Below are 23,681 nucleotides of genomic sequence, written 5' to 3'. Positions count from 1 at the left end.
GACTCACTCGGAAATAAGTAGATGACAACATTTAAGGAGGTTTTTTTTTTTATTTGAAACCTTTTCACGCAGAAATGTAGAAAACAATAGAAAAACAGAGACATGGGTACAAACGTATTATTTTGGGATTTTGTTGTAACTTAACCCAGCAACAGTGGAGCGATGTGTCGATGTGGTGCTGAGGTCCATTTAAACGTGGGGGTTTAAAGAGCAGATATGGCTTTGGCAGCTACTCTCCTCCCAAGCGGCAGAGTCAGGTCAGTGATGGCCAGGACAACTCTGGGTTTGGCCAGAGCAGGCAGCTTCACCAGCTCAGAGACCTGCACACACAACAAGACAAATAACTAGCTTTATCTACTGCAGCGTCTGAGCAAATAAGTCATCTGTGTTTTTCCCAGAGGGTGCGTTTGACTTTGACCTAAATTGTTCAGAAACAGAAACAGATGTAAATCCAAACCAGTTTCTTTTCAGTGTTTTATTTTAGTGTTTAGTACTTTCTTCAAACTGCATGTGTGTGACTTTCCCAGAAAGAGTCTCGTGGTTTAAAGGGTTTTAAGAAGTCTCGTGGTAAGCCGCAAGGCAGCTCTGAATCATGACCTTTAGATTCTTTCTCAAACCTAACCTGAGCATATTTCAAAGCAGGACAAATTTAAGGAGGGATCCCAAACCCTTTCTGGTAATGTCTGCTCCTCCACTCCTTTTTTTTTTTTTATCTCCACCTGGCTAGCCTTCTTTCTCAGCTTATAACTCACCATTGTAAAGGGCATGAACTGAAGGATACTCCCACGACTTCCCTGTTCCATGCACTCAACACACTCTTCGATAAAACTCTGAACAAACTGGGTTTGTGGTCCTGCCATCTTGGACCCCAGGATGGAGGAAATGAGGAGGAAAAGGTTGGCTGGGAAGAGTTAAAAAAAAAAAGATGTGCAGTGTCATTGTTGAGTTCTCACAAAAAAATTATATCACAATGATGTCATTTGATTCTCTTTCTTTGCTCAAGAAAAGACATGTCATGACAGTTCAGTTCCATACTTCTTAGTTCACGGTATGTGCCAAGTTGGTTATAGCCTCAATAAAACCTGGACTTTTCATTATTTTAAGACTAATATAAGAAGTTCTTGTTCGTAAAAGTGTGATGACCTTTTTATGTCTCAGTCATGAAGGTGCCTTGTTTGATTTACATCGACACACTCAAATGTACTCTTTGTCCTTTGGCATGGATTCAATAAGTCTCTAAAACTCGACTGGAGGGAAGTAAAACTGATCTTTCACAAGAGATTTGTGTTTTGTCAGCTTGTGTTTCGTCTGTGTTATCTAGCATGGGGGGTACTGAGGTTTCCTCACTTTTACAGCCTTATTCATTCATGCTAGTCATTGTTTCTGTTCAAAAGGATGGTGTGTTTGAATATAAAACAGAGATTGAAGGCTTACCCAGGACTCGGTTGAGAGGGTCCCTCATGTTGACAGTGTGGAGCTGGGAAGCAGACAGGGAACTGCTCATAGAACGGTCTCCTAGGATGTGATATGAAAAAAAAAAAAAAAAAAATCAGAAATCTCATTGAGGAAGTTAACTATGGTATTTCTGACTGGCAGTTAACAAAATGAATTCTTCCCAATTTGTCCAATCAGTTTTAATAATTTAATTCATCGATTCCTCACTAAAGATTTAAAAGACAAACCAATTTAAGCTGTGTGTGTGTGTGCGCACGGGAGACACGCAAAGTGAATTTTTTTTACTTTCAATTTTATTTACACTAAGCACATCAGGGGATTTTTTGATATTAGGTGCAGCTAAAATTGTGAAAATTCCCCAAAGCTGCTTGTTTGAAAGCTCATTACATCCATCGTGTGCAAAGCAGCATGAAAAGCATGGGAACAATACAACACTGCTGTTACTCTCAGTGTTAATCTCAGTCTTGCAAAATGTCACATTAGATTGCAGCGCTCAAGTCAGAACCTGTTGTCGTTCGACAGATAAGTTTATTTATGCCTCGCTGATTTTGGTAAAATGCATACAAGATTTAACATGCTGGCCACAGGTTCTTAGAAAATCTGGGTTAGAAAACTCTCTGGAATTCATATAATCCCCAGCTCAGACTGACAGACAACTGTCTCAAAGGTCACAGGCTTAATATTAAAGTGTGTATAAAAACCCAGACATTAATAGACTGACCTGGACTGGAAAGGGCTACAGGCTCGTCTTCATTCGAGCTGAGCAGCCGCATCAGTTTAGATGGCTGAGTGTCATCCAAGGGAAACAGGCTGTTGTAGTCCTGCAGCCAATATTAAACATATTAAGAGTCTGTCTCATCAACATGCCAGTTTCCTTCAATTAAAACAGCTTTTAATACACAATATATTGGTCTTGTGCAATACCTCTATATCTTCTCTTTGCCTTTTTCGCTGACGAGCTGAGAACAAGCCTTTGTGGTGAGAGGAGTAGGAGCTGAGTGCACACCACACAGACAACCTGAGGCACCATTGGTAGAGTAAAAGTTAACATTGCTAATAACAAAACCACTGTTGCCATAGACATTACATTGTTTATAGCTTCTCTTACTTGGCTAGTGCTTTTCCAGGTGGGTCTGCTAGGCTGTGCCAGTGGGCAGAGTCTGTGAGCAGGTTGGGCAATATGGTACCCAGCAACGTGAGGGTGATCTGCTGAGTGTCCAAGCAGAAGATGCTGTAGAGTAATTCCACCACCCGATTGGCCCACTCCTGTCGAGTCTCCTTCAGTAGTTCCTGAAAAATGACAAATCATGTAATCTACGTGTGATCATACTATTAAGACTTTGTGACCATTACTGATCTGAGGAAATCATTTTTTGATGAGAGATTTTTCCCAGGTACACCTACCTTTACCAAATTGTTAGTGAACCAGAAGACCCCTCCCATGTTGAGAAGACTCTCAAACAGATGCAGGGCTTGGCTGTCCACCCAGCCTTTGCGCAGCACCGCCTGGAACTGTTTGCTGAGGGCTGTATGTATGGGCTCTTTTGGTGGCAGCAGGTTGCGGTAGGGGATTGGCTCCTGGCCTTCCACTGGTGAGCGCAGGGCCGCTCCCGTTTGTTGGAAGACGTCGGCGCACATATGCTCCATGATGGAACTCATAATGGTCACGCTGGTGAGATTGGTGGTGGGAGATGATTGTTAATTCAGGGATAAACGGACTGTGAAATAGATCAGTTAGTAAATCAGTCAGTTAGATTCATAGTCTGGGTGTCATTTTTGTACCGTTCGTTGTAAAACTGCAGCGTGTTCTCCCCATAAAGTGGGGTTACAAGCTGTCGGATCATAGTTTGGGGCTTCTCTCTCTCATCTCTTCCCAGCATCCTGACGTGAGCCACTAGCCATGCCACTGCACAAATTGCCATACTGCATACTTTCCCCTTGATGTTGTCAGTGATCTTCTACTCAAGACAGAAAGAATAGCAGCAAGAAAAAGAGGAAGGATGTGGTTAGAAGGATGCAAAGTAATGACTTCAGAAGGAGGGATTGACTAAAATAGTAATGCTCCACATAGCATGACACAAAAACTTGAATGGAATGGGGAAGAAATGAGAAGTCAGATACATCTAGAGGAGTTTAGGACGTCATATCTGAGGCAAGTTTCCACAGAATACGTCATAGTTGACTAATGAGTTCAATTACAAATGCAGGAAAAAGAACATTCTTTGGAATGCAACTGTTGGGCAGTTACTGTAAAGCCTGAGCCACTGAAACTCAGTGAATATTTTCCTATAACTGAAAGATAAAAGAACATTTGGACAGACCTGTACTGCCTCCACAGAAAGCACACCGTTCTCCCAAGCATTCAAAACTTCCAAAATGGCAGCTGGAGTGCTGAGACAGATTTCATGCCATTTCACCTGACTGTTTCAACAAATAAAGAGCAGAGGGAAAAACAATCAACACTTACAATGTCACCTAAAATCTAAAATGTAGTTCTCTTACACATTTGAATGTGACTTACACTAGTTTCATCTCTGAGGAGTTGTTCAGCAGGGTTACCAGACTCTCCACTTTACCAGGCTCAGGCCTAAAGCAGGGGTGATCTGGGTTTAGAGTCTTGCCCTCTTCAGGCATACAAGTCTGCAGCCATGTTTCAAAGAAGGGCGTTTCCCCTGAAGGACTAGGGTCTGACAGGATGACCTAGAGATAAAAGACACACAGTAGCCATCCACTGTGTAAATTCCTCCAGACATAATTAAGGAAACGATGTAAAGATGCTACACATAATGTTATGTCAGTTATGCACAGCCACATATTGTGGCTATACGCTGAAAGATCAGATTGACTTACTGTCACATTCACAATAATACTATGCACCTGAAAATCTACAAACTTCTTCTTTGACACGCCTGAATTGCAATGAACTAACCTCAGAGCCGTACGTCTGAACCACATGGCAAAGCATGAGGAAGGAGATGTCAAAGAGTAGGGCCCGTATGGATGCAGACTTGGCTAAGAGAGACAGGGGAGACGTCCTCAATGTTAGTGTCAAATTCATTAATAAATAGAGAAAGAAATTCCCACATTGGAACATGTCACTCCTGTGTGTGAACTCACATCCTTCACCACTGATGTGCTTGGGAAACTCATTAAGCCTAGAAAAAAAGAAGAAGAAAAACATCTTGTTCGAATAGGAATTTTTAGACTGTGCAAAAACCATGCTACCACTGCTAGAGGACAATGTGTCCTCTCAAACTGAAAATGTTTTTTAATGTTCACTCACTTAATGAACTTCCTGGCAAAGGATTTGAGCTTCCCTGTTGCTGCTGCTGCAGCCAGGAGAAGATCTAGGCTTTTGCCAGACAACATGTGACCAAGGACCCCTAGAAGGCCCTCAGGGGACTTGGAGTGATCTGCATCAACAGTCTGAAGTAGAAGGAACAAAATATTATGATCATCTGAATGCCAAGTTTTGTTCCGGGCATTTCTTTACACACATATGGTTTATCAGACAAACACTTTTTAAATACATGCCTGTTAATCACCAGCATAATATCTGTAATGTAATATGGTACATGGTGCTCTACCTTAAGTATATTGGTGACAGTGGGCTCAGCTCTGAGGATGAGGCCTGGGTTGGGCTGGATGTTAGCATTTTCTGCTGTCTTTAGCCTCGGGGCGAACTCCCTATCCTCAGTTCTAAATCAAAGGGAGAGAAACAAAGAAGGGCAAAGAAGTGAGAGGGACAGTCTGCATGTGCATTGCTTTGTATCGATTGAGTGCATTAACAGCTCAGACAAAATATAAAATAATGTATAATGAATTGTTTAATTGTTTTCCTGCGACATTATAACCCACCTGTGTTCACTGATACCATACCGTTTTGAAGTGAGACTGGCTGTGTTTGTGTCTGAGAGTAGACCAAGTTTGTTACACTCCTGTAGGAGCATTCCAAGGCAGTCACAACTATGTAAACCAAAAAAAAGAAGCAAAGGGATAATGAGGGCTACATATCATCAAACTGGCTGTGCATGAATTTGTCTGGTCTCATCTACATAATTTTATTGTGAGATTAATATTGTCATCATGAGTTTTTCAAGCACTTACTTGCATCTTTGATCTGCTTTGTCCAACAGTGGTGTGAGCTTAAGCAAATATTCAAATGCAACATTTACATCCTCCATGAAATCCTAGAGAAAAAAAAACATTTATTTTACTACACTTTCAACCATAATTTTCTAAAATAGGAAATGCTCATGAACATGTCATGTCCAAGAAAGCAGTCAGTGAATTGTCTTACCTGTCCTTTGTCACCCTGGGGATATTTCTTAAGACGGAGTAGAACTTGTGGAATCTAAGAAAAAAAAGGAATGTATGTCTTGAATGTCTGAAGACGCCGTATCGCAGTTTAGGACAGCAATGCTACCAGTACTCCCCACAGTCCCATGTATAAGTACTGATGGGGGTACCAACTTAAATATTACTCCTGCAGAACTGGACTGCTTTGTCAATAACACTGCAGACACATTACACAAGAAGAAAACTACAAATCAGAAGAGGCTAGCTCCATGGTATAACTCAAATATCCGATCACTGAAACAGACTACATGAAGGATGGAGAGGAAATGGCAGTCCTCTAAATCAGATGACTCCCAGAGGGCCTGGAGAGACAGTTTGCTGACGTATAAGAAGGCCCTTCGTAAAGCTAGGACAGCCTACTATCATCACTAATAGAAGAAAACAAGAACAACCCGTGCTTTCTCTTTAACGCTGTAGCCAGGCTGACAAACACGAGCCTTGCATTCCTGCAGCTCTTAGTAGTGAAGACTTCATGAGCTTCTTCACCGATAAAATCACCACTATTAAGAGGACTAATCAACCACAATCTCGCTGTGACTGCTGAGGATCTAACCTGATCTAACTCTGGACTGCTTCGTGCCCATCGGTTCCCTGAGCTGACCACCAGCATCAGCAAGTCTAAACCTACTACCTGTCTTTTGGATCCGATCCCATCACGGCTCCTCAAGGATGCTATTCCTCTGATCGGAGACTCTATATTAGGACAAATCAACTTGTCTCTGGAAACAGGATATGTACCACAGGCTTTTAAAACTGCTGTGATCATTCCGATACTTAAAAAACCTTCACTGGACCCGGACATCTTAGGAAACTACAGACCGATCTCCAACCTCACCTTTATTTTCAAAATACTCGAAAGAGCATACTGACCTGCAGTCCGGCCCCTGATCTCTCCTGTGCTCATTGACTTCACTAGCCCCTGCTGCTCATCTTTGCTTTGATTACTATCAAATTACTATTACTACTTATGGACTGACGATATATATAGATATCCATTATAATATAATCACTGTTTCATCTTGCTTGTCATGTTTGCTCTGTACTGCATCATGTTTGCTCCTCTCTCTCTCTCTCTCCTTCATCCTCTCTGTCCTGTCTCCCTCTTCTTCTCCTCCTCTACCCGGCCGACTAGCAGCAGGACTGGTTCCCCCTTAAGTAGACGGGTCCTGCTTAAAGGGAGTTTTTCCTTGCCACAGTGCTCTTAGGGGGGGTTCAGGTTCTGGGTCTCATGCTCTGAGTTTCTGTGAAGCGCTTTAAGACAATTTCTGATTGTAAAATGCGCTATATAAATAAAACTGAATTGAATTGAATGAGGAAGATTTCTGTATTCTGAAATGGTACAAATGTGAGTTTAATTCATTGGCACCTGGGACAAAACTTACAAATCAAACTTAAATACATAAGCATGAGAAAGAGCAAAGTAGCTGACTTCTTTCATTATTTTACAGTCAAAAATACAACCAATACTAACATGACAGACAACAACAAGCAGCTGAAAAGAAGATATAGGGCTAAGTCTGAAATATATCTTACCTTCAGGAAGGTGAAGGCTGTCCATTTAAGCTCTTCTGTGCCCTCTGGTGACTCAATGAGGCCAGTGAAGCAGGCCTTCCATATCTCCAGGACAAAAATAGAAGCAGGGATACGCTACAGGGAACAGGCAGTTTAAGTCATTTTAAACTGCATAAAATGACTGGCAACATAAACTCGTCCATACTGTATGTGACATAAAAGTTGTTAAATAGAATTTAATCTGATTGAGATTTACAGCTTTGGGATTATTACAGTATATATATTCTTCATTGACATTTTTCTAAACCTACAATTAAGCCTGCCATAGGTTAAGCAGATGTACAAAAACCAACCATGTTAAAGGGGGGGTTTCTGACATGGTATAAGAGAGATTTAATGGTCACCTGCATTCTCTTGATCATCATTAACTGCTCCACCAATGGCTGCGTCTCCCCTGTCAAATTCATGGTTCCTTCCAGCATAATGAGGGCGTGGATGGATGGGAAGGAGGCACGTAGTGACGAGTCACAGTACACCGACAGCATCAGAGGAATACTGGAGGAAGTGTCACGAAACAATTAGCACAAGGAAGATGGAATTGTCCTTCAATTCAAGTTCATAAGGTCCGTGTCATAAGAGAAAACTCACCCTTTTACTAGTGACAAGGTCTCCTCTAAGTTAGTCCTTAGTGTCTGATTAGGTACATTGCCAAGAACTTCTGTCACTTTAATTACTCCTTGCTCTACATTGCTCCAGGAACCTGTAGAAAAAGGGCAGCAAAAAAAGGTAAACTTGTGACTATCTTACACCATAATAATAATCCATAATAGACTAAGAAAATATATTCATTTTACATTTCTGTACACAATACCTTGATCTTCCAGCCGGGCAATGTGGACCAGAGCTCTGTTCTTGGTGCTGTTCATCAGACTCTGTAGCCGTTCTTGACAGGCTTTAAGGCTGGCCTCTGTGCTGGCTGATGGACCCAGTTCTCGCAGCTTGTCACAGTACCACGCACAGCCTTGGAGCAGCCACACCACTACTCCCAGCAGAGCACGACACAGCCCAATGCATTCCTCTCCTTTCCCATGACAGCTGAGAGCGTGGGAGGACAGATGTGGTATGATACAGATTTGCAGATACAATTAAGAGTCACTGTATTACAACGTGTAAAAAAAGAGTGCCATGGATAATTTAACACACCTGAGACGATGGCAGAACATGTCCATTATTTCCAACAATGACTTGACACACAGCTCTCGTGAAAAATCATCAAACTACAATAAAAGACACATACCTGTAAAAACACTGCACAGTTTACAGTAAAAACTCTGTTATGAAAGAATACCTTGCTGATAGCTGTGAGCACGCTGGAATAAGATACCATCTAAAGTGAAAGAGAATAACATTCACTACATGGTCATAAGAACAATACTACACAAATTGCTCACTTATATAACACTGTTTTTTCTCTCACCTGAGAACTTATTGCATATTTGAGGTAAGACAAAATAAGTGGATTTGGAGATGGACCAATCATCGCCTGCTCCATCAGGGCCTCTGTAATATGCAAATAACATAGTAACAACAGAATTTATAACAATAAAATAGCTGATGTAAATAATAAAGACGTATCATGAACCTGCAAGGTTAAGGTAGTCCCATGATGCTCCTTTTGGAAAGTTTTTCTTGATGTTGATGGCCCACTGATAGTCACTCCATCTTTCCTTCCATGCCTGCAGAATGGCTTGCTTCAGATTCACCACCTTCATCCTGGTGGGAACGCACATACAGAAAATATCAGCAAAACTATGTAAGGATAACTATATTTAAGACCACTAAGTCTAATTCAGTTTAAAATGTCATTCACTTGCTTATTTTAGCATGTTAGCCGTTAGCTAGCGATGTCATTTATTAGCTAATAGGCTAAAATAAACATCTCGCCGGGTGCAAAAAACACACCATAACCTCGGTAAACAACACCAAATACAAGCAGACACACATATTGTTATCAAATATGACGCCTACCTGACTTTCTGTGAGTTTCAAAGCATTAAAAGGTTTGTTTATAGATCCACAGCTTCACAATGCAAGGGGCGTCATTTTTGTTGTGAAATACGTGCGCGTTGATTGGTTCGTCTCCTGGCCTGTGTGTATTCTTCCTGCTGATTGGATAAAGAGGCTTCATTCGTTCTTCCACATCGTAATGCCGACACAGTGGCACAAGATGGCGCTCTGTACAAAATCAACATTCAAAGCTTGACTCGTTTTGTGAATTCAGGAATGAAGGTAAGTTAAAAACTGTCACTGAACTAAACATTATGATAAATCAAATCAGAAAGGTACTAATACAACGAATAGTTGTCGCCAAGCATTTTGTATTACGAGTTTTGTGCCTCCGCACTTTTGTTTGTTGCTTGGAAAGTTTGCGTAGGTATGTTTGTGTGTCCGAAACTTGTATTTGTATGTATTTTTAGTTTATTTTTATATTGCGTTTTTTTAACTACCTTTCTGTTTCGTTGGAGTTTTTATCCCAGTTATCTTGTCCATGTCAGTGAAACGCTTTAGCTTATGTAACCACCTCATTCAGCTGTGTGATTCACTGCCTCACTGCAGGTTCTTTATGTGTCAGTCTTGTCCTTTTTAGCAGGCTTTGTGTAGTAAGTCACACTTTATAAAAAAGAAAAGCAAAAAAAGTATGTATTTGTTTGCCAAATACTAATATCCTTGCCATATAAGAGACAGGAACAGAATTCAGGGAGTAAAAGGAGCCAATTGCAACACAGAATCTTAGAGTGCATCGTTTATTTGAAAGTTAAAAACTTATTCGTGCAGTAGAAATTCTACACAGGCATAATCTGCTAACTTTTTCTAACTGCTTTCTTTTTACTTCTGCACTCAGTTCTTCTTCATGTTAAAGGCGATACTGTTCTCCATATCAAAACGGCCCACCATCAAGTGAAAATCCTGGATTGAGTCTGCGACAACAAAGACCCTCATTCTGTTTGACACTGGAGACGGTGTCCCGGCTGGAGCGATGTCTGTGTCCTGGGACAGAGCGATGCCAGCCAACAAAAGATGATCCATGCGTCCCGGCATAGTCTAGGTAGGGTAACATTGTGAGATGTGTGTGTGTGTAGGAGTATTTGGGGAGAGGGATCCTGTCCCTTTTTGCCTTCCACTGAGGACTGCATTAGCGAAGGGTGCTGACAGATTTGAGTCTACCCCTGGGGGAGACCAGAGAGACTGTAGTCGCAGCTCTGTGTCTGTTCTCATGACTTCACTGCTGGGGCAGACCCGCTTTTGCTGACTCCTATGTTTCTTTTGTGTGACAGCGTGATTTAAATTTGATGCTACTTACGTATCCCAACATAGTGACGTAGCGCATGGAATTCATACAGTAGTGTGTTAAAGAAGTAGCACTTGTAGTAGTAGATGTTTTTTTTTGGTGCCTTTGTCTTTCTCTCTCTACTTCCCCTAAGATGGACTGAGGGCCTTTGGGCACACACAGATAATTACTAAGACTTGAGAGCCAGGAAATGAAAGTGGCCCCTTCATATCCCCTTAGGTTGTCCAATCATGGTGCTTCATGAATCAGGACAGACTAGAGGCATCTACTGTAACCAAGAGAAGATAAGGTGTCAACTTGTTCAATGCAGCTTATAGCTCTCTTCTCAGGTTAGAGCACCATATCGCTAATATTGCTGTAGCAGCTTAATACTGAAATAATAAATATAAGCAAAGCAAGAGACATTTGATTATTCTTCTTATCATTTACACATGTTTTCCTATTGTGATGCATCAATATTTTTCTTTTAAAGATGCAGAGAGTAGGCTATGACTTGACTGTGAGTGACAGGATGATGCAGCATCAAGCAAGTGTTCTTTGAAATCAAAAAATTCTGTGCATTCGCAGCCTTTTGATGTGTACTCTGGCATTGCTGACAGATAATGGATAACAACAGTGGGCTTTTCTACACAAAACGACAAGCGTGGGTAGAAGTACAGGGCTGTTGTGTCTCAACACATTACAAAACTTCTCTTGGATGAAGTCCTATCACACTTCACATCTTAAATGGATCAGTTTGTACTTTTTGTCAACTCAGCGACACTTTTATTTAGTTTTATTTTTACTTTCTTACTCAACCCCATGTGTTGGCATGCATACTGTTGTGAAGTGTCTGTTTATAAAAAGCCTGCACCTCTTTTAATTTTATACAGTGATATAATTTAGGATTCTAAAGACAACAGTCAGCGTTTGTGCTCGGTACAACTAGACATTAAGTGATTGGACTCAAGTCCATCTCCGAGCTTATATATGAATCTTCATGTTCTTTTCCATGTTCTTCACAGGAATAGTTACAGTAACACAGACACTGCTGAGTATCTTTAATTGAGCGATACTATGCCAGGAACTAACTGACAGTAGCGGTGAAAGTGCTGGCAACAGAGCCACATGTGGTTTGACACTGAAGAGCTTTATATAGCCCCTTCAACACAGTTTCCTCTCATTTTACTGTCATCAACAGTTCAGGCCGCAGGGAGTTTGATCCTGCATTAATTATAACTAGTCTATATGGGCTCGCTGGCTGGCAGAGAGCCTGGACACTTCCTTGCATGCCTTGATATCCTTTAATTGGCTCTAGTAGGTGTATTTTTATTTTTGTATATCATGTGAGCAAATGTGTGAGTCCAGACCACAGCTGGCTTAATCAACTGTTCCCTTGGAGTCACAGAAGGGGCATTCCCAGGAGATCGTGGTTGTCTACTTTGCTGTTGCATAATTTAGACACAATTTCACGATGACGTAAAATCTATCTATCTATCTATCTATCTATCTATCTATCTATCTATCTATCTATCTATCTATCTATCTATCTATCTATCTATCTATCTATCTATCTATCTATCTATCTATCTATCTATCTATCAGTTGTGTCTGGTTTGCGTGCCAGCTGCATGCTGTTTTTTTCTTTTTTCAGCTAGCAGGTTACGTGGCAACAGCCTCCACATGGTAATTAATAGGTTTTATTTGCAGAGAGCCATGAGTGTGAAGAGAGAGGCTGGTGCACCAGTGGCATCATAGCTATGGGATCCAGAAAACTGCTATCAATCCACTTTCTCCCTGAGGGGTAGTGTTGTAAAAAGGTCATTTTCAGGCATTTCTGCTTCACATCTAAGCAGAGTGCACCTGTAGAAGCTTTGAAACTTGGAAACCTGACCTGAAAGTGAAACTGTGACTAACAGGATTCCTAAAACATGAGATTGTGCTTTTACTTAGAGGTAACTGAAGTCTTGCTGTACCAATAGGCTGCACCCGCCCAATCTGTATGCCGTGCGTTTGGGATTACAACGCCACCACCTCACTTGGAGGGCAGTTTATCCTGACATGCACTTAATTATCCAGGACCTCTTGATGTCTAAGCCTTCTATGACAGTACACTAGTTTGACATCCCAGCCATCATAAGACAGCTCATTTTCAGAGACACAACCCATAATAAACTGGAAAAAAAATCTATAATGCTTCCATGCTTTAGGCACTCATTAGCACTGTCCACCACTAATCCTGAAAGCTTCACATATACTCTGTGTGTGATACCAACCTACACAAAGCTTTACATACATAGCCCAGTCTTTGTTACATAATCTAACTTGGCAACAGCTTCCAGCATAGCCTCTGTGATCCCGGTGGCAGTTAGTACTGAGACCCAACGACTGAGCTCAGCACAAGCAGTGGCCAGCATGGTAATCCTACATCTGTCACTGTGGGTGACTTAATAACCCCAACCTGAATTATTTAGAAAGAACTGATGGTCACAGATCTTTTGCAAAGAATTCAGAATTATGCATTACCAGTACAAAAAGGGGCTCAGTGGTGCTAGGCTAGCATACCTGGAAATGTAAAACAGCCTTTTGACAACAGATATGTCGAAATCACCAATTACATTAATGATAGTTCGCCAATGTAAGTTTGACAAATTTGTAAGAGTGTTTGAATTTACCAGTCATTAATCCTGTTTTGCACATTGTAAAATAGGCATGATTTGACACTGAATTTTAATGATCTCTTGTGTTGTCCCTCAATTGATACAACAAAGTCAGCTGCAGGCCACAAGCCCAGTTGGGCCAAAAGGCCCCTGGTACCGCTGGTTGTTTGTGTGTCACAGTGATTAATTGATTAGCCTTCTTGAATAATTGGCCTGAGACCAGGAAATCATCTGATGTGAGGACTTGAAGCTTGATCTCTCATCTTCAACCACCCCTCATGGTGATGTATTACCACAGCTACCACTTTGTCCATTGATTAGCCATACTTGTGGAAATCGTGGGTTTTTCTTACATTTCAATACAGACTGGTGGACCACTCTCGACAAAAAGACATAAAACATTTGTTTTCATTGTTTTTTTTTTAATTGAATAATTTATACGACTTTGAATTAAAATGAAAAGCCCAGTAGACATTTTGCTGGACATAGGAAGACTTCTACAGAGGTCAGAGGTTTTTCCAATCATCCCTTTAAGAGAAATACCTGTTTAATCATGATCTTCTGTGCAGAAAGGATACATTAGAAATTAAATAATCAAAAACTAGGACATTTTTCCCTCTCAGTAGTGATTTTATTATAGTACTCTAAAAACAAATAAATATTGATTGCTGTATTCTATCAAAAAGAACTTTGTATAAAAATAAGCAGGTTTGTTCAGCCTGGCTGCTCCCTATTATAATGTTTATAACATCATTAAGCTTTTTACACCATAAACCTTTCATATTTAGCTAAATCTTTTGTGTCTGCTTCTCTTTAAGGGCTCAGGTGGGCAACATAAAAGCTAAAACAATCTCTGAAAAATAATATTCAGTATAAATGATTGAAAGATGCTTTTCAGTGATGCAACATAGGAGCTGTTGACTCTTCACCTTTTTTTTTAAACCACTGAAATTTGTGAGTAGGTGCAGAGGCTTCACACATCAGTGTACACAACCTTCCCAGAAGGTAATGAGCATAATAAATGTTTAGGGTTGGGTAAAGAATGTGTCACTTATCAGCTCAAAAATCTATTTGGATTTTACTACATACTACAGTTTTCTAAAAAAAAAAAAAGGATAAAAAATAAAAATAAAAAGGGACATATAGCCCACTATCATAGACTTAAACATATTACTAGATTTAAATGAGAATTAGGGAAAAATTAGTCATTGTGACCAAGATCACAACCATTTTACTGGTTCTTTGCTTTGATTTCACCATATTTTTTTTATTCGTGATGGTTGTTGATGGTTTCACAGGAATATGACAGCCACATTTCCAGTGAGGTATTAGGTAAACTGTGACGTAAACATGTTGAGCTTCAAATAATAAATTCTGACTAAGTCATCTAGAATAAGGGGTCATTTTTTAATGCCTATTATCCATGCCAAGAAAAGAAAGAAAATGTCATGCATGCATACTGAATCTTAAACTATACTATAGTAATCACAATTGAATCTGTAATTACAAAGTAAATGTTGCTGGATTTGGTTTTATCTGCTGTTTTAGCATGGACCTACTTTAATAAATGGAATATTTTGTTACTAAAAAAAATGTTTTCCAACTGGTTTTAGTAGATTATCTTGGGAACAATCACTTTAAAACTCAAATCTGAGCTACACTTCATTACTTTGGTATTAAATCTGAGAAATTATATGCATACAAGTACAATAAAACAAAACAAAAGTATGGTCTTACTCCTTGCGCTGACCAACCTTTAACCTATCCGAGAATAACATAAACAGCTATGTTCAGTGTATTACAAGGGAATCATTAAGAATATGATTATTAACATTGATTCAACAGGTGTGCTTTAGTGTTTTATTGCTTCCGTTCAGAGCCTACCGTACTCCAGTGTCATTGTATTAGCATATTGCAAACACGTGTATAGCTGTCTACAGTGTGTGATGTCTGTAGTTCAAGAATCAAGTAATAAAAAGAAGGGGGAGCTATTTTTTCTCGTTGTTTACTGTTGCTTGTCGTTATTATTAAATTAATCAATAGATTGAAACAGACATATAAAAGGCAGTAAATGTACCCATTGCTGATGTGAATTTAATACAAAAGTTTAGGGCAAGTTGTTGTATGTTTGTGAATACATTTGGACTTTTCTTAGCTTATTTCATAACACAAAACGTTGTTGCCATGTGGTGCGTGCTTGTTTACTATTTGAGGGCTGGACACATCACCCAGATCTTGAATTCAACATGACAACAAGATGGGCAAACAGGAAATTACTTTCTTGTGTAGATTTTAAGTATTATAACTATTTGGTAAATGTAACTGTCCTTTTTAATTTAATATTAAATAACTCTGTCTTTACATGCATTAATTTAAACTCACATAGAGCTCAATAGGATGTCGGTCCCCTCATACAGTTAATATGCATAGATTTTTTTAAAGAGAACAAAAACATATTAAGTGTGATCAATTTTTGTCAGCTTGTCTGAATTTTCCTATAGAATGGAATTGGGGGAAGAACATGTTAATGACAGTTAACATACACTTGTTTTAGTTTTACTTGGTTAATTATGAGTTGCTAATGTAAAGGTACACTTTAAAGTGCATTTCAACATGGGTTTGCAGCTTCTTGTTTATTAATTCGATTAAATCCGAAATTGCATTCTGTAGTCTTTAGTTGTGTCCGTTGTGCACCACTTGTGCTTTTAGTAGTTTCATGGTTTTGGTGGCTAGTAAGAGGCATTGAGTGATTATAAATAGAGTGTACATACAGTTTCATATCTGTTCCAACATTTTTCAAGTTCTTTATAGCGCAGTTAAATTTGCCTACTCCCTGTCTAATGAATTTAGACCATGGGAATTGACGAAATACTAACATGAAGTTGTTGAATTACGATGTTCTCAGTGGCTCGTGGCCATGGCTCATTGCATTTCAATGCTGCAGTGCACAAATTTTTCAATTTGTCCCTGAACACAGGTCCAGCAGTTTACAGCAATGCGAGCAGAGAAAAGCCTTGTAATACTTATTTTTTTGTGGCCAAGAACAAGTTGAAATAGCAACCTCTAATTTTTAGAGTTGTTGTTGGAAACTGATACTGCACACAAAACATAACTTATCTAAGAAATGTATTTACACCTTAGATTTGATTATAAAGTTCTGTCAAAGTAGTTTTTGATCATTCAACACTCTAAACTCAAAATGACCATGTGAAAAAAGATTCAAGTTTCCATGAAGGAAGAAGGTCTTTCTCTAGCCTTTTCCTTGATTGTAGACATTCCTTACCGCAATATTTTAAGCTCTGTACTTTTCTCCATTTCGTCCACTTAAGTCCTTTTTAACGTTGTCCTATTTCCTTCCCACTCTTTCACAGTAGTCAGCTTTTCTTATGGCACTTTGCATTGTTCTGCATGTTTACCCTTGGATAAAGTTGAAGTTGACCCTAGGGTCAAAGGTTAGAGGTCATATTTCTGACTCTCTACGATATGACCTTTGATCCAATGCCCTGGTGGCCTGTAAGCGTTCAAATTCATGTCGGCTGTTCCGGTCTGGACTGAGGTTTGCCAGTGCCCTGCTCCCACCACCAACATCGTCCTCCTCCTCCTCATCGCGATTTAGGAAGGCCAGTTCATTTTCATAGCAGAAGGAATTAGAGCTGGGGACTAGAAATTTGTTCTCCACCATGTCCTTGGCACTGCAGCGGGGCGTGGACGGCACCTCATAGGTTTTGTGAAAGTGAGAGTAATCCACCTTGTACAGGTTCTTCTCCTCAAACAAGACCGGCTCAAAGCGGTGACCCCAAAGGATCTCAGAGGCCAAGTAGGAGCTGCGAGCCTGCGTGGTCATGGCAGTTGCTTCAACCATGCCCTCCAAGATGACGACAATCTCAAAGTCTGCTGTCTCCAGGTCCTGCTTGCTGATCCCAAAAAGAGGGCTCTCCTCATCTATCTCATGAAGAATGGTAATGGGTGACACCAAGAAAATCCTGTCCAAACCTTTGTCAAAGCCCACATTAATGTCTATCTGGTCTAGAGGAATATATTCCCCCTCATCAGTTATCCGAGGTTTGATGAGCTGTGCTCTGACATGGGCCTCTACAATGTGGCTCTTGCGAAGATTCCCTACCCTCCACATGAGGCACAGCTTTCCATCACGCATGGCTATGATGGCATTGTGGCTGAACAACAGTGTTTGGGCTCTCTTCTTGGGCCTCGCCATCTTGGCCATGATGGCGCCAATCATAAAGCAGTCAATGATGCAGCCCACGATGGACTGGAAGACCACCATGAAGACAGCCACTGGGCACTCTTCGGTAACACAGCGATAGCCATAACCTATGGTAGACTGTGTTTCAATGGAGAATAAAAAGGCAGCCACAAATCCGTTGACCTGTAGGACACATGGAGTGAAGTTATCATCTCCAGCTGGGTTATCCAGATCTCCATGCAGCAGCGCAATGACCCAAAAGGCTAAGCCAAAAGCCAGCCAAGAGATAACAAACACAAGAGTGAAGACTAACAGCATCCATCGCCAGCGAATATCGACACATGTGGTGAAGATGTCGGCCATGTAGCGCTGTGACTTATCGTCCATATTGGCAAACTGCACATTGCACTGGCCATTCTTTTTGACAAAGCGGTTGCGGCACTTGCGGCGTGTGTGGATCTTGCCATTACCAAAGCCGTTCATACCATGCATGGTAGTGAGGCGGAGGCCCTCTTCCTCGGATGACACAATGCTGTAGCGATTGATTCTTCCTACACTCATGCTCCTGATGGTGCCTCCTGCAGCTGCAGGGTTAGATCTGAAGGGCAGGCCTGGAGTCCCAATGTGTGATCAAGGCCCCTCACAGCTTGATCACTGGCTAAGCTGCGTTTTAGTGAGTCATAGAAAGGAAACTGGGTGGGAGCCTTGTGCATTAATCCAGACCCTGTAGAGAGAGTCAAAAGAGGAGAGCGTGTGTGAGTGCCTTCCTCTGACATAATGGTCAGATCACAATATACATGTGTATTAAACATCCCTGAAGAACTATCCAGAAAAGCTTGTACATATAAATTGTAAATTAATGTTCAATCACAGTTCCCTGTTCTATACAGTAAAAGGTTTGCACTCTTTTCCTCTGCTTTACACTCCCTTCTTCTTGCCATCTTGCTCTCTTTAAACATCACAACTCAAAATCCAGTTGCCCCTCATTGAAGGGTCGTCTTTTGATGTCGGCTTTAAGTGCTCATCCTTTGTGTCACATGGCATTTCCTATGCTTTTCCCTTTAAAGCTAGGGGGGGGGGCAAATTAAATCATCCCCTACCAGATGTTTGTCATTATTTGTTTATATTAGTTTATGGTTTATTTCAAACTATCATGTGAGTCAGTGCCTGTATCTGGTTTGTCATTTTAGGCCTGTCATACTTACGCCTACCAGTGATAGAGAAGGCTATCATATGTTAATTTGCAGCACGTCTTGGTTGTATTTATAGTCTATCAGCAGTATGCCAAACAGTCATCACACATACAGCAGACAAGCTGCACTCTGTTCTTTTGTGGCCTAAGTTTGTCATCGTCCTTTCTGTACAATGCTTTTGTAAGGCACAAAGAGGGTGTGTGTTTTTCAAAGTCCTTTGGGTGCTGTGTTTGTGCCACTTATTCCATGGACATGCAATTCCAGATGCTACATGCAGACATGGAGAGAGAAGGGCTTTATTTATTTGACCCCATTGTGTACAATTTGCAGTGTTATTAATCATGTTGCAGTAGATGCAGTAAAATTACCCCTCTCCCATGCTTCGTACAAGGAGGTAGTAGATATCTCCCTAGTGCATTGCCCTGTATTACTTATTTATTGTAATTACACACTGGAACTCTAGGCTACAACGATATTACAAGATTAGCTACAATACACTTGACAATCTAAGGCACAAACTGATAATCCACGTGTCAAAATATCAGTATGGAATGAAAAGAATCTGGATTATGTCAGAACAACTGTGAAATCATTGTCTTAGCCAGGCAGCAGATAACCTGGCCACTGCACTGGATGTTGAGCCTCAGGGTCAAGGAGTTTTACCCACGGGAGCTGGACTGAGGCCCCTCTGGGTGCAGACAGCTTTTATCGCCTGGCCACATCCAGTGTGTGTCTGCCTGCCTGATTTGGGCCCTGAAGACTTGACAGTTCACTCATGTGCGCTCCAAAATCCCAGGTGTCCTGCCCGTCTGCCACACACTCACGTTAAATCTCACCCATCTCACATTCTTTCAGGTGGAAGTTCTTCTGATCCGAGCCCAGATTACCTCATGCACAGTCTTAAAACGGCCCTCTAGGGTTGAACACATATCTGTATCAGGGAAGCTAAATGTGCTATTTTTATCGTTCCAGCAGCCCTTTTTTGCCTTTTGACAATATGACACTGCAGTCCCAAAAGGGCACATCTGCCAATGCTAAAAATAGTACCTCTCCTCTCAAATATGTAAATCTGTAAAACAAACAGCTTTGTCTTAGCCTTTCTAGTAGACAATTTGACTACACAGACAGCCCCCTAAATGTAGTGATAGATAATCTTGACTATTATGACACAGTAGCCACACTGACTGTGTTAGGTAATGAAGATAAATCTTACATTTCATGTTATGCATATTGGCTTTGACACTACATGCATGACTTGCGCAGCCCTCCAAGTCCCTCAGTCTCCATATCATCGTTGTGCAGTGTCAGGTGTCCAGTGAATTGGTTGAATGAAAGTAAAAACCCTCCCTGCATCCTAGGAGTCATTAGATAAGTACCTCAGAATCTCAAACCATACAGAGAGCCTTTTTAGTGGCTTCAGAGGAAGCTCTTTAAATCAGATTGACCTCCTGGGAGGTTGTGCATGTAAGGTCTTATAGTGCTTAAAGATTAAGCTTAATCTTTGTGACTTATATTATGATAATAGAATAATTCACTGTCTAAAAGACTTGACAACTGAACAGACTTTACAGAAAGTTCTTTATTCATATAAGTTGGCAGCAATTCATAATTCTTTTTGTTTACTGCTGCTGTTAAATGTGTGAAAATGTTGGAAGTGATAACACGTTCCAGGGCAGACACTTTATTGCAGATCTGTTGTTCTAGGAGCAGTGTGACATGACAGCTGAGAACATTTTTCTTTAATAGTGTGTTTTTTTGTGTTCTTAGTTAATCCACTTTTAGTGTAGAATACATAATAACTACAGAACATACATCTTTGAGTCTCTTAAATGATTTGTTGAATAACCTTCTTGACCTAGCTGTGTGTGTGTGTGTGTCTGTGTTATTGGGGGGTTGAGAGGAGCAGCTAGGGGAGATGATAAGCTTGCAGCTGATTAGGATGAATAGAATGAATAATTGGATGTGCAAAACAATGGAAGGGATTGGGAGGAACAATGAAGTGGAGTGAGAGTGGGTACTTCATCTCAAGACAAGCATACAGGAAAACTGAGCTACTGAGGAACTCCGATCCTGACCCACCTCCCAAGGCCATTGTGACGGAAGAGCTGAGGCTCAGGTGTCATTGTGTTTTCCTATAGCTCATCATCTCATCTCAAGTGACCTAAAAGTATTTTCCTATAGAATTTAATACCACTCAGACACGTGGAAATGTTGTTTGATTGCTAGCACAGTACTACACAAACGTGCATCTTTGTTGTTTTCAGTTATAATGTAATAACTTGTGACTGAGCATTGGATGCAGACAGTAATAGTATAAGTAATCCTTCCGGCTAAGTTGTCATCTCAGGCTATTGTTGAAAGAAGTGCTAATATATAGCTGATAAAACTTTAGAGAGCATGAAGAAGTGAGTCACCTTCTCATGCTGTTATAACAGCTGTTGGAATAAAATGGTTTTTTTTTTTTCTTCAGCTGCACCTGTAGTTATTTCACTGTTCAAACACCTGGTCCCCCCATTGATTGATCATTCCCACATGTGAGCTTTTTTGATCTTCATTTTGTTTAATTAGTTGTGCCCTGTCACAAAGGCTGAAGCACACCACATTAAACATGTAACATCCAATTTTAAGTGACACCTGTTGGTTGGAGCACACAAGCTAAGATAATACTGTAATACAGTGCTATTATTTGTCCATAAACTGTAGTCTACGTTTGTCCTTTTGTTCACTTTTAGATAATAAACATGAATCAAACTAAGCTGAGATGAAAAGCAAAATGACATCATTGAACTGTCAGGCAACATTGCATAATTCTCATTCTGTTCATCTGCTGTGTCTTTTGTACCTGCACATTAATATAGACAACGCACCACCTGAAGTGGCATCCATTAGTACCTGCTCCCGTCTGTTTTCTACTGACTGATAAATGTTGGTTACACAGATTTGCCAATTGCACTGTTGTCCACGCATTTCACTAATTGCTCTAATTGATTTTTTAAATGCCTCTTTAAGTGACATTAAAATTGCATATTTGTCTAACCCACAGCTATAAAACAAAGCTTCTGATACGAGACAACAAACCATGCTTTATATTTTAGATTGTCAGCACATATTGTGTTAAGTGAGTGAGTGCTGTTATCGTGCAGCAGAATGCTGTCTTTACATCACTGCTTTTGTTTGCCTTAAAGAACAGCATGTGATATGAATTCAGGTGGTTGGCACGTTGTAGATGAAAATTTCTTTTGTTTGAATGGATCCGTTTCGGTTTTTTTTTTTCTAACCCTTTTATGACTGAAATGATTGTCAATAGCATGGCTGTGATATCAACAAGGAGAAGGCCTTCTTGCTCTGCCAGAAATCTGTCACAAACATTAACCAAATGTTTCTTAGTGGTCACTCAAAATGTTGTATTTGACGATATTCTACAGAAAAAAGCTTCAGTGGAGCTAGCAGAGTGGATTTGAAATGACATAATCAGGCTGCTAGAATTACAGCTTCTGTTTTAGATCAGGTTAATAGTGGACAGATCTCAGCATTTCTTTTTATGTTTTTACAGCAATATGTGACATTTGCGTGGGCATACACATGAATTAAAATCATCAAACTTTAGTGTTGTCTATTTCAAACTGGCATTCATGTTATGTTTACCTATTGTAAAAAATGACTTGTAAATTCATATTACTAGAGGTCTGACTATCAATAGTTGTGCTTTGTGGAGAATGCTGTCACAGCAGTGACAGATCCTGACAAAATATCAATGTGACAATCAGGCTGCAAGTAAAAGTTTTCTGTCCTTGTCTTACCGTTGTGTCTACCTGTCCTATAAGCAGGATGCAGATCTAAAAGGTGGTGTCTTCTCTCCCAGTGTCCCTGTTAACCAAACTGAGGCATTCTCTTCATCTGCCAGTACAGCTGCTCCTTCTTTTACTCTAATAGTGGATAAAACCACTCCATCTTCTTCAGCACAGGGCACAGACCCCTTTTGAATTTCTTCATCCTTGCTGGTTTTCTCGCTCTCTTGTTTTTTATCAGGAGGTCTTTGCAAAGCACAGATGAAATGTAGTTCTGACCAGGCTGAATCACAACGAGAACAATCCAAATGAAAATTCAGTTTTTTGTATCTCCATCTTCTGAGGCAGTTTCTTTAGCTGGTCTTCTGCTAATGCTTTAATATACATTAAGTCTGTCCCTTACGTAAAACTGTTTAATTCTCCCTCACTGCTTATTAACTGAACAGCTCTCTCTATCAATCTTTTGCAATCTGATCTAGTTGGACTGCTGCTCGCTCTCTCTCTCTCTCTCTCTCTCTGTCTCTCTCTCTCTCTCTCTCACTCACTCACTCTCACTCTCTCTCCTCTCACAAACACAGACTCTCACACAGTCTAACCTAACTCCCTCTGACTGTTTCTTGCTCTCTCTCTCTCTCTCTCTGTCTCTCCCTCTCCCTCCCTCCCTCCCTCCCTCCTTCCTGTGCTGTCACAGAAGCTGCCATTTGCAGCCTTGCTCTCTCTCTTTTCTCCTCCCCTCCTCTCTTTCTCTTGTTATCTCCCTCCCTCCCACATCATGGCACTACCAGTTGACAGCAACTTGATGCACAGTTATCATTCAGAAAACACAATCCACCATTACATTCAATCAAATGTAACATTATGAAGAATAAAAAGCTTTTGCATTGACTTTCCCCACAAAGACGAGAATTTACTGCTTCATCCAGCCATATGTTATGATTTAATTCCATTTATCCTACCTTATTAAACATCCTGTATTAGAGAGGTGGAAATGTACCAGTTTTTTTCAGCATTGTGTGGTGAAGTTGACTATGGCCATATTAAGACAATTAAGGGATTGCACAGAAACACATAACTTTCTCTTCTGCATAGTAAATCACTGTTAAGCCGACACACCAGATGGTTTGTTACAAAGGACCATCAGGGAAGTCACTCTTGGAATCTTTCTGGAAATTGGAAAAAAAA

At 40.4% G+C, this 23,681-nt stretch overlaps 2 protein-coding genes across 3 annotated transcripts; both read right to left on the bottom strand.

Moving 5' to 3' along the window:
• Nucleotides 1-34: 34 nt before the first annotated feature.
• On the bottom strand, nt 35-9,443 carry med24 (mediator complex subunit 24). Of its 2 annotated transcripts, none has more exons than XM_028408564.1 (26): nt 9,355-9,443; nt 8,969-9,099; nt 8,804-8,886; nt 8,675-8,713; nt 8,530-8,603; nt 8,198-8,421; nt 7,975-8,086; nt 7,731-7,881; nt 7,348-7,461; nt 5,756-5,809; nt 5,563-5,645; nt 5,314-5,421; nt 5,043-5,154; nt 4,739-4,881; nt 4,573-4,610; nt 4,385-4,467; nt 3,977-4,155; nt 3,777-3,876; nt 3,238-3,413; nt 2,860-3,124; nt 2,564-2,745; nt 2,380-2,473; nt 2,177-2,276; nt 1,435-1,515; nt 753-901; nt 35-320 (listed from the first exon to the last, which is right to left on the bottom strand). In XM_028408564.1, the coding sequence occupies exons 2-26, from the start codon at nt 9,096-9,098 to the stop codon at nt 204-206; spliced, it is 2,991 nt and encodes a 996-aa protein (XP_028264365.1). In that variant the 5' UTR covers nt 9,099; nt 9,355-9,443; the 3' UTR covers nt 35-203. The 2 variants fall into 2 exon arrangements, with proteins under 2 accessions (XP_028264365.1, XP_028264367.1); XM_028408566.1 differs by having other exon boundaries at nt 5,335-5,421.
• A 7,331-nt stretch (nt 9,444-16,774) lies between these two features.
• On the bottom strand, nt 16,775-18,079 carry kcnj12a (potassium inwardly rectifying channel subfamily J member 12a). The gene has a single exon (XM_028407889.1). The coding sequence runs from the start codon at nt 18,077-18,079 to the stop codon at nt 16,775-16,777; it is 1,305 nt and encodes a 434-aa protein (XP_028263690.1).
• Nucleotides 18,080-23,681: the final 5,602 nt, after the last annotated feature.

The sequence above is a fragment of the Parambassis ranga genome, chromosome 6 (genome assembly GCF_900634625.1).
Source record: "Parambassis ranga chromosome 6, fParRan2.1, whole genome shotgun sequence".
Classification (NCBI taxonomy): Eukaryota; Metazoa; Chordata; class Actinopteri; family Ambassidae; genus Parambassis; species Parambassis ranga.
Note: the sequence above shows the minus strand (reverse complement) of the source record. Positions and strands in the feature narration are given on the sequence as shown.